Source organism: Saccopteryx leptura, chromosome 2 (assembly GCF_036850995.1).
Source record: "Saccopteryx leptura isolate mSacLep1 chromosome 2, mSacLep1_pri_phased_curated, whole genome shotgun sequence".
Lineage (NCBI taxonomy): Eukaryota > Metazoa > Chordata > Mammalia > Chiroptera > Emballonuridae > Saccopteryx > Saccopteryx leptura.
In genome coordinates, this window is record NC_089504.1 from 12,751,602 (window position 1) to 12,763,143 (window position 11,542).

The window sequence follows — 11,542 nt, forward strand, 5'->3', positions numbered from 1 at the left end:
CAACTGGCCAAGGTGCACCTACACATTTTTATATTGTAATTATTCTTACCATGGCTGACTGCACTCCATCAACACAATGCCAGTGAATGTGAGTTGGGAACATTGCCCCGAATCCGCTTAAAGCCAGGGAAAACCTGCTTAAAGAAGTCACTTTAAAAAAAAAGCCAGGTTTATAAGGAGCAGATCAAGATGCTAAATCAGTATGACATAAATAAAAACAGAAAAATGAAAGGAATCTCAAAGGAAAAATGAAAAATTCACATTTATAATTGTGCAATATTTTGCATAGAAAAGATGACCAAGGAAAAACAGTAATTAGGAGTAAATAATTATTAACAATCTATGTGGCAAACTTGAACAGGTCGAAATATTAACAACACTTATATATCATATGATAATAGAATGCATATTTTATTAAAGTTATATAGAAGTGTCCACCATACAGTATTTTAGAAGATAGAGCTCATTGTGCTCCTGACAGCACACTAACCCTTCTGACACACATTTTCAAGGCCTGTTTGATGTCTCTGTTCCTCAGGCTGTAGATGAAGGGGTTCAGCATGGGGGTAACTACCGTGTACATGACCGAAGCAGTGATGTCTTTAGAATTCCATGAAGAGGAGAAAAAGTAAACACTTGCAACTGTCCCATAGTACAAAGACACCACAAAGAGATGGGAGCCACAGGTGGAAAAGGCTTTGTAGAGTCTCTTAGTGGAGGGGACCCTTAAGATGATGGTCCCTATACGAACATATGAACCTAAAATAATAAATAGAGGTAGAATTGAATACAATCCCCCCTCAGTGAAGATGACCAGCTCATTGAGGGAGATGTCAGAGCAGCTCAGCTTCAGGAGCACAGTGAGTTCACAGAAGAAGTGGCTGATGGTGTTGTTGGCACAGAAGGACAGTCGGACCAAGAGGAGGGTGTGCAACAGGGCACTGCCACAGGACAAAATCCAGGAGCCAGCCACCAGCAGCACACAGAGCCCCTCCCTCAAGATGGTGGTGTAATGTAGAGGGTGACAGATGGCCACGTACCTGTCATATGCCATCACTGCCAGAAGAAAATTGTCAACACAACAGAAAAGTATATAAAACCACACCTGTGAAATACACTCTGGGTAGGAGATGAAGGGGTTCTGAGTCTGCATGTTCGTGAGCATCTTTGGGACGGTGACAGATGAAAGAGACATGTCAGTGAGGGCCAAATGGCTGAGGAAGAAGTACATGGGCGTGTGCAGGCGGGAGTCCAGCCTGATGAGCAGGATGATGAGCAGGTTGCCCAGCACCGTGGTCAGGTACATGCCCAGGAACAGGGTGAAGAACCCGCGCTGCTGCTCTGGCCGCATGGGGAGCCCCAGGAGGAGGAACTCGGACACGCTGCTCTGGTTTTCGGGCCCCATGCTGCTCCCCGTCTGCTGGGGAGGAAGGAGGTTTGGGACTCTCAGCAACTTGGAAAGGATACCCAGGACCATCATGTCTCATGCTGTCATTTTCCAGGAATACCATTCTTTTTAAACACACACACAGAATAATTAATGACACCTGTAGGAATGTGTGTCCTCGCTCTATCCCAGTGTGACTCCAGAAAAACATGACACCTTGAAAACAGCTGTGAGACCTGATTACACAGAATCCAGAGGTTTCGAACTTTCAGCAACCTGGAAAGGACACCCAGGACCATCACATCTCAGACTCTAATTCTCCAGGAAAACTATGAATTTTTAGCTATCGTTCTATTAATTTCTCATCTTCACTCTACCACAGTCTGGTTTCAGGAACACTTTGCACCCCAAAGCAGCCAACAAGACCTCATTACACAGAAGCAAGAGTGCCTTCTATGTTTCATTCATCATTATTGATTAAACATAGAGACTTTGTCTGGATCTCTAACAGACTGATAGCAGGACTGACAAGAAAAGCAAGGTCCCGTCTTCTGTGAGGTTAGATCGTGATGGGCATGGAGTGATAATTTTTCCACCACGCTAGAGCCACACCACACTAAGCCAATGTGGCAGAAATAGAGGATAACCCCAGAAAACTAGTATCAGTTGTTTGTGCCTTAAAGTAACGTGAGACTCAGTGCTGCTCTGGTGTTGTTGGAGCGGTGTCACACTGCTCCTGTGGATCTTCCAGGTTCCATTGACCTGCAGCTGTAAACTCACGGACACTCTAGAAAAGGGTGGCCATTGAAAGCCCTTGATGCCAGAATGGCTCCAAAGCCAGAGTAGTCCACAAACTACCGTTCTTAGTATGCTGAACATTTTGGTGAACATTCAGCACTGGGCTGAGGACTTTATCCAAGTTTCCTAATTGGATCCACACATCAGCCTTAAGTCCCGGGTTTTAAGACCTGTTCACATCTGTACTAAGGATTTGTGTTTATTAACCTATTTTAACTTTTAAGATATAGACACTTAAATGATACAAATACTACAGGCACACAACAGTGCAATAGGGGACAGCATGGCACACACACGTGTGTATATCTGTATCTGTATTTGATGTGTAGTGAATACAACTGATATATATGTGCTATCATTTCCTATAAATTAAAAATTACCAAGTATTGGCTACTTCACGGGGTTCAGTCTAACATGTGTGTGATCAGAACCCTCGCTCTTAACCATTACACACAGGATCCTCACTTTAGTTGGTTAGGGGAGCCAAGAACAACATATTATTTTAGAGCTTTGAGGGTACAAAGTTGTTAAAGTTTTCTTCATCCCCCTACTCAATAATTTAATTCCTTCATAGTTAGGTACTTTCAACTGACAAAACCTTTTCAGATACCCTGACCTCTGTTGGCACAGCAAACACTGCCCGAGCGCCTCTGGGATTCACGAGGTGAGGGTCCTTCTCTCCTTTCCATGGATGTGGAAACAGGCCAGGGACTGAGGAAACTTTCCCAGAGTGTCAGTGATATTTGTTAGAGATTTTGCTGAAACTTCTGCCTGAATGATGCCTGAAGTATTTTTTTTAGGATGTTTAATAAAAGTAAAGAAAAAGTTTCAAAGCTCAAATCAACTCAGTCACACTCAGATACATGAAGTGACAGCTGATCTATTTCAAGCAACAGGGAGTTGCTTAGGGTTTGGTTTTCTCAGTCATTGGAGTCAAAGGAGGACACCTCAGGAAATATGTGAAGTCATGGTTGCAGATCACACACACACACACACACACACATACCTATCAGACAAGCATATACTCAAACAGACACAATACATGCACAGACACACACACACAGTCATGGACACAGAGTCCCACATGACCCGCTAGCACACAGGCAGACCCATCGCCAAGGGCAGAGTCCCAGCCCCTCTGACCTGTGCCCGTCACTGCTGAGTCAGACCCTTCTGCTCCAGACTGCTGCCCGACTCTTCAGGTTTCTTCAGGAGGCCTTAGGTCCAAACAGAGAGAAGAAACATCTGAGGACCTGGCCCTTCTAGAGACCTTCATTCTGCTCAGCCAGCTCCAGGGAAATGAGTCCAAGACAAGACTTATTACTAATGAGAGACTGAAACACAGTCCCCAAGCTTCGAGCTACTTTCTGATTGCTTTTTGGGGAGCTGTGTGTCCCAGAGCCAGAGGGACTGGAGTCCTGGGGGACAGTGTCCCTGATTCCCCTGATACCTTGGACTCCTTTCTTTTTGGGCATTGTTCCAGCAGGAACAGGAGTTTTCAACTTTTTATTTGGCAGTGGTTTTAAAGATACAGAAAAGTTGTGAAAATGATATAAAGAATTCCTGGACAGATCTCCCTGATTATCTAGTGATTAAATTAATATTTTATTATGTATGTCTTCTGTGTTTATGTATGCATGTGTTTATATATTTTAGGATTATAATTTTAGCAGATATACCTCAGTGCATATTATAAGCTATGATATTAATTTTTAAAATTACTAGTGTTTTCATCCTCAATCAGCTGGCTAAGTTCATGTCTGCCTGGTTCTCTAGTGTAGTTACCATTTTTTAAATACCATATGATCCCACTCACATCTGAAATCTAAGGAACCCAATACACTGATGGACAAAGTAGAAACAAAGGCATGGACACATGGACCAGATATTCTCTTGTGAGAGGAAAGGAGTGAAGGGACGGAATGAAAGAATGGTAAGGAATTAGTGGAGAAAACATATACACATAACACGTGGGTATAGACAGCAGGATGGCCACACCCAAGGGAAAGGGGTGAGGGTTTGGGGAGAGAAGTGCCGAGTGGGGGGTTGGGGCAGAGAGAGACCTGCATGGGGCCAGGGGTGCACAAAGCTGCGTGTGGATGAGGTGGTATTGCGTTGCGCAGTTGAGAAACATATGGTTTGAGAAACCATGTTATCCCAATAAGTTAAAAATACCCTTTAAAAAAGTTACTATAGGAACCTTGTAATTTAGAGGTATCATTTGAGTAGATGTGTTTAAACTAAATAAACATAACTATTTTCTTATTATAATTTCACCCACTACATTTAACAGCCATGGTGATTCTCTCTTTTTTTTTTTTTTTTGCATCATGCATATAATTTTTTATTGAGTTGTACACTGTATGCCTTTCTTTTTTTTTGAACCAACTGACCAGGGAGCAACTTGAACTTTTATTTTTATTATTAATTTTAATGGGGTGACATTGATAAATCAGAGTACATATATTCAGAGAAACATCTCTAGGGTTTTTTAAAATTTTTTTATTAATTTTAATGGGGTGACATTGATAAATCAGAGTATATATGTTCAGAGAAAACATCTCTAGGTTATTTTGATGTTTGATTATGCTGCATTCCCATGATCCAAAGTCCAATTGTCCTCCCTCACCTTCTAACTGGTTTTCTTTGTGCCCTTCCCCTCCCCCAAACTTCTCCCTCTCTTCCTCTGCCACCCTGTAACCCCCCCACTCTTGTCCATGTCTCTGAGTCTCATTTTTATGTCCCACCTATGTATGGAATCATATAGTTCTTAGTTTTTTCTGATTTACTTATTTCTCTCAGTATAATGTTCTCAAGGTCCATCCATGTTGTTGTAAATGATCCGATGTCATCATTTCTTATGGCTGAGTAGTATTCCTTAGTATATATAATATGTACCAAGGCTTTTTAATCCAGTCATCCTCTGATGGACACTTGGGTTGTTTCCAGATCTTTGCTATTGTGAACAATGCTGCCATAAACATGGGGGTGAATTTCTTTATTTCAAACAGTGCTATGGTGTTCTTGGGATATATTCCTAAAAGTGGGATAGCTGGGTCAAAAGGCAGTTCGATTTCTAATTTCTTGAGGATACTCCATACTGTTTTCCACAGTGGCTGCACCAGTCTTCATTCCCACCAGCAGTGCAGGAGGGTTCCCTTTTCTCCACATCCTCGCCAGCACTTACTCTGTGTTGTTTTGTTGATGAGCGCCATTCTGACTGGTGTGTGGTGATATCTCATTGTGGTTTTAATTTGCATTTCTCTAATGATTAGTGATGTTGAGCATTTTTTCATATGCCTATTGGCCATCTGTGTGTCCTCTTTGGAGAAGTGTCTATTCATTTCTTTTGCCCATTTTTGGATTGGATTGTTTGTCTTCCTGGTATTGAGTTTTACAAGTTCTTTATAAATTTTGGTTATTAACTCCTTATCAGAGGCATTGTCAAATATATTCTCCCAATGTGTAGTTTATTTTTTTATTCTGTTCTTATTGTCTTTAGCTGTGCAAAGCTTATTAGTTTGATATAGTCCCATTTGTTTATTCTGTCTTTTATTTCGCTTGCCCATGGAGATAAATTGGCAAATATATTGCTGCGAGAGATGTCAGAGGGCTTACTGCCTATGTTTTCTTCTAAGATGCTTATGGTTTTAAGGCAGGGGTCCCCAAACTATGGCCTGTGGGGTGTATGTGGCCCCCTGAGGCCATTTATCCAGCCCCGGCCGCACTTCTGGAAGGGGCATCTCTTTCATTGGTGGTCAGTGAGAGGAGCATGGTTCCCATTGACATACTGGTCAGTTTGTTGATTTAAATTTACTTATTCTTTATTTTAAATATCGTATTTGTTCTCGTTTTGTTTTTTTACTTTAAAATAAGATATGTATAGTGTGCATAGGGATTTGTTCATCGTTTTTTTTATAGTCCAGCCCTCCAATGGTCTGAGGGACAGTGAACTGACCCCCTGTGTAAAAAGTTTGGGGACCCCTGATTTATGGCTTACATTAAGTCTTTTATCCATTTTGAGTTTATTTTTGTGAATGGTGTAAATTGGTAGACTAATTTCATTTTTTTGCAGGTAGCTGTCCAATTTTCCCAACATCATTTGGTGAGGACGCTGTCTTTACTCCATTGTTTGCTCTTACCTCCTTTGTCAAATATCAGTTTTCCATAAAATTGTGGGTTTATTTCTCGGTTCTCAGTTCTGTTTCATTGATCTATATGCCTGTTCTTATGCCAGTACCAGGCTCTTTTGAATACAATGGCCTTGTAGTATAACTTGATATCCGGAAGTGTGATATCTCCCCCTTTATTCTTCCTTTTCAAGATTGCTGAGGCTATTCGTGCTCTCTTTTAGTTCATATAAATTTTTGGAATATGTGTTCTATATCTTTAAAGTATGTCATTGGTATTTTAATCAGTATTGCATTGAATTTCTGAATTGCTTTGGGTAATATAGACATTTTAATGATTTTTATTCTTTCTAACCATGAGCACGTTATATGCTTCCACCTGTTTGTATCTTCCCTAATTTCTTTTATAATTGTTTTATAATTTTCCAATTACAAGTCTTTAATCTCCTTGGTTAAATTTATTTCTAGGTACTTCATTTTTTTGGCTGCAATGGTGAAGGGGATTGCTTCCTAATTTCTCTTTCTGACAGTTCATTGTTAGTGTATAAAAATGCCTCTAATTTCTGAGTATTAATTTTATATCCTGTCACATTGCTGAATTCATTTATCAGGTCTAGTAGTTTTTTAACTGAGATTGTAGGGTTTTCTATCTACAATATCATATCATCTGCAAATGATAGTTTTACTTCTCTTTTCCAATTTGGATGCCTTTTTTTTTTTTTTATTGTCTGATTGCTGTGGCTAGGACTTCCAGAACTATGTTGAATAAGAGTGGTGAAAGGGGGCACCACTGCCTTGTTCCTGATCTTAAGGGGATTGCTTTTAATTTTTTCCCATTGAGTACGATGTTGGCTGTGGGTTTGTCATAGATGGCCTTTATCATGTTGAGGTATGTTCCCTGTATTCTCACTTTGCTGAGAGTTTTGATCATGAATGGGTGCTGGACTTTATCAAATGCTTTTTCTGCATCTATTGAAATTATCATGTGGTTTTTCTCCTTCCTTTTGTTTATGTGACGAATCACATTAATTGATTTGCGAATACTGCACCAGCCTTGCCTCCCAAGAGTAAATCCCACTTGATCATGGTGTATGATTTTTTTTATATATTGCTAGATCTGGTTTGCTAATATTTTGTTGAGGATTTTAGCATCGGAATTCATCAGGGATATTGGCCTATACTTTTCTTTCTTTGTGTTGTCTTTTCCTGGTTTTAGAATCAGAATTATACCTGCTTCATAAAAGGAGCTTGAAGTCTTCCTTCCTCTTGAATTTTTTGAAATAGCTTGAGAAAGATAGGTGTTAGTTCTTTGAATATTTGGTAGAATTCACTTGTGAAGCCATCAGGCCCAGGACTTTTCTACTTTGGGAGTTTTTTAATAACTCTTTCAATCTCATTTGTTGTAATTGGTCTGTTTAGGTTTTCTGATTCTTCCAGATTAAATTTGGGAAGATTATATGTTTCAAGGAATTTGTCCATTTCATCTAGGTTGTCCAATTTTTTGGCTTACAGTTCTTCATAGAATTTTTTTTTTACAATATTTTGTATTTCTGTTATGCCAGGTGTTATTTCTCCACTCTAATTTGTAATTTTATTTATTTGAGTTGTCTCTCTTTTTTTCTTGGTGAGTCTGGTTAAAGGTTCATCGATCTTGTTTACCTTTTCAAAGAACCAGCTCCTGGTTTCATTGATCCTCGGTATTGTTTCTTTAGCCTCTATGTCATTTATTTCTGCTCTAATCTTTATTATTTCCTTTCTTCTACTAGCTCTGGGCTTTACTTGCTGTTCTTTTAGATGCAGGGTCAAGTTGTTTATTTGAGCTTTTTCTAGTTTCTTAAGTTATGCCTGTAATGCTATGAACTTCCCTCTCAGGACTGCTTTTGCTGTGTTTCATAAATTTTGAGTTGATGTATGCTTGTTATCATTCATTTCTAGGATTTTTTTTATTTCTTCTTTGATCTCATTGTTAACCCATTCATTATTTAATAACATGCTATTTAGTTTCTAGTGTTTGAATATTTTTCAGTATTTCTGTTGTGGTTGATTTCTAGTTTCATGCCATTGTGATCAGAGAATTTGCTCGATATGATTTCAATCTTTTTAAATTTGTTGAGACCCCTTTTGAATCCTAACATGTGGTCTATCCTAGAGAATTTAGCATGAGCACTTGAAAAGAATGTATATTCTGCTGCTTTGGGGGAAAGGTTCTGAAGATATCTATTAAATCGAGTTGATCTAGTATGTCCTTTAAGTCTGCTGTTTCTTTGTTAATTTTTTTTTTTTAGGATCTCTAGTGATGTTAGTGGGGTATGAAATCCCCTACTATTACAGTATTGCTGTTGATCTTACCCTTTAAATTTGTCAAAGTCTGCTTTATATATTTAGGTGCTCCTATATAAGGTGTGTAGATATTTATAATGGTTATATCTTCCTGTTGGATTGCTCCCTTTATAATTATGTAGTGACCTTCTTTATCTCTTAGTATAGTCTTTGTTTTAAAGTCGATTTTGTCTGATATAAGTATTGCTACCCCAGCTTTTTTTTTCATTTCCATTAGTGTAAAATATTTTTTCCATCCTTTTATCGTCATTCCATGTTCATCTTTTTTTTTTAAGGTGTGTCTCTTGTAGACAGCATATGTATGGGTCCTGTTTTCTTTCCACGCAGCTATCTTATGTGTTTTGATTGGATCATTTAATCCATTTACATTTAAGGTTATTATTGATATGTAGTTGTTTATTGGCATTTTATTCTTTAAAACTGTTTTCCTCTTTTGCTATATTATTTTTCTCCTTTGATCTGTTTACAACAGGCCCCTTAGTATTTCTTGCAGCATTGGTTTGGTTGTAGTGAATTCCTTGAGTTTTTTTTTTTTTTTGTCTGGAAAGTTTTTTATTTTTCCTTCAATTTTAAATGATAGACTTGCTGGATAAAGTAGTCTTGGTTGTAGACTCTTGTTCTACATTACTTTGAATATTTATTGCCATTCCCTTCTGGCCTCAAGTGTTTCTGTTGAGAATTTGGATATCATCCTTATGGGGGCTCCTTTGTAGGTGATAGTCTTTTTTTCTCTTGCAGCTTTTAATATTTTCTTTTATCTCTTACCTTGGTATTTTAATTATGATGTGTCTTGGTGTAGATTTCATTGGTTTTTCTCTTTAATGGAGTTCTCTGTGCTTCTTGAACTTGTGAGATATTTTCCTGCCATAATTGAGGGAAGTTTTCAGCTATGATATGTTTGAACAAAGTCTCTATCCCTTGTTCTTTCTCTTCTTCTTCAGTAAACCCTATGATGCGAATGTCATTTCTCTTCATGTTGTCACAGAGCTCTCTTAGATTTTCCTCAGACTTTTTCAGTGTCTTTTCTTTTTTCTGCTCTGCTTCTGTGCCTTCATTTATCTTGTCCTCTAACTTGCTGATTCGATTCTCAGCTTCATTTATCCTGCTTTTAATTTCTTCCATTGTGTTCTTCATTTCTGATATTGTATTTGTCATTTCTGACTGATTGCTTTTTATTATTTCAATGTCCTTTTTAAAATTTGCTGTCTCTTTATTTAGGTGTTCATAATGACCATCTATTGTTGTTCTAATATCTTTTAGCATCCTAATAATAGTTATTATAAACTCTGCATCTGGTAATTTGATTATATGTGATTCATTCAGGTTTTTTTCTGGGGATTTCTCTTGATTCATTTGTGTTACATTTCTCTTCCTTTTCATTTTTTCTTTGTAAAAGAAGGTTTTGGCCACTGGAGTCCACTGGGTGTGGCCTCTGTGTTCCCTAGGTGTGGTCTGTCTTCAGGCCTGCCACCCCCTCTGGTGTTGCTGCCTAAGGCATTCAGGTACGGGCGTTGCCGGTGCCTGCCCACTGGGGCTGTTCCTGTGGTTTCCACCTCTCCTTCACAGGAGTGGCTGTAATCAAGTACTCAGGTGTACAAGCCTCGGTGCTTTGGCCTTCGCTTTGCCCCCACAGGTGGCGTTTTGCTCGGCCCTGAGGGCAGGGGTGAGCACCTTTGCTCAGCTGTGGGTCTCCACCTGATTCTGTGTTTTGCCCTGCCCTTGCAGGAGGAGCCCTCTTGTGGGACGGGTGCAAGCCTTGGCTCCACAGGCCGGGCGGGACTGCGTGTCCATGCTTAGTAGCAGAACTCCACCTGTTCTGGGCTTTTGGCTCCACCCCTGTGAGAGGAGCCGGCTCCCAAGTCAAGCCACAAGTCTCGGTTCTGTGGACGGGGAAAGGCTGTACTACTGTGCCCTTGCTCAAGGGTGGGTCTACACCCTTTCCGGGGTTCCTGTACTTCCCTCCTGCAGGCTGGATTGCAGGTGCTCACAGCTGGGCTTGACCACTTTTTCACATCCCTTCCTCCCCAGCCGGGCAAGATTGAGCTCACACCTGGGCCTCAGTGGTGGCCAGCCGGCTTCCGCCCTTGCCGACAGAACCAGGCTTCCGCATCCTGCTGCTGCCTGCCCTCCGGCGAGCCCTCAGCCTTGTGGGTGGGGGTGCTTCAGCTCAGAACCTAAGACTCACTACTGTAGTTCCAAAAGCTCCATTCTTCTAAGTGACTTTGCTCTGAGTACCACGGGAGAGCTTGTTTGGCTGTTGTCCTGCTTCCCTTTGCTGGTATTGCTGTTTCCAGGGGAAATATTCACTTCACATTTGGGGAGTGACTCGTCCAGAGGTTAGGGTGGCTGTCTCTTACAATGTTTCTCCCTGTGCCTCCTAGATTACACTCTCTTCCCCTTACTCTGGTCCTGTCCTCTCTTCCTGTCCCCCAGAGCCCTTGGTGAGTGGTTGTGAGAGAGGTGTTCTGCGTGGTCCCTTTAAGAAAAATCCTGGGTCTGAGAAATCAGTCTCTTTCTCACAAACAGTATCCTGTCTTGTTTCCAGCTAAATACTGTCCATATGCCTCTTCTAGGCTCTAGGGCTACAGGCTGGGGCTTTGTTCCTGGGACTCAGGAACCTCCTTTCTCTACTAAACTCACTTCCCACCATGTGAGTCTCTCCCGGCTGCCGTACGCTCTGGGGAGCTGGGCAGCCCTCTCTGTGTTTCTGCTTTTCCTACCAGTCTCAGTGTGCCTTCTTCACTGTTCCTTGGTTGAAGAGTCCTCTTAGTTTAGTCCAAAGTTGGTTTTTCCAGATGATGGTTCTTAAAATTAGTTTGTAATTCACTTTGGTTCTGAGAAGTGGAAGTTGGTACGTCCACCTACTCTGCAATCTTGTCTTTTCTCC

At 40.5% G+C, this 11,542-nt stretch overlaps 1 protein-coding gene across 1 annotated transcript; it reads right to left on the reverse strand.

Annotated features, from left to right (window-relative positions):
- Positions 1-463: 463 nt before the first annotated feature.
- Positions 464-1,405, reverse strand: LOC136391186 (olfactory receptor 1J4-like). Its single transcript, XM_066362706.1, has one exon. It carries the CDS (start codon positions 1,403-1,405, stop codon positions 464-466), a length of 942 nt encoding a protein of 313 aa, XP_066218803.1.
- Between the last annotated feature and the right edge of the window lie 10,137 nt (positions 1,406-11,542).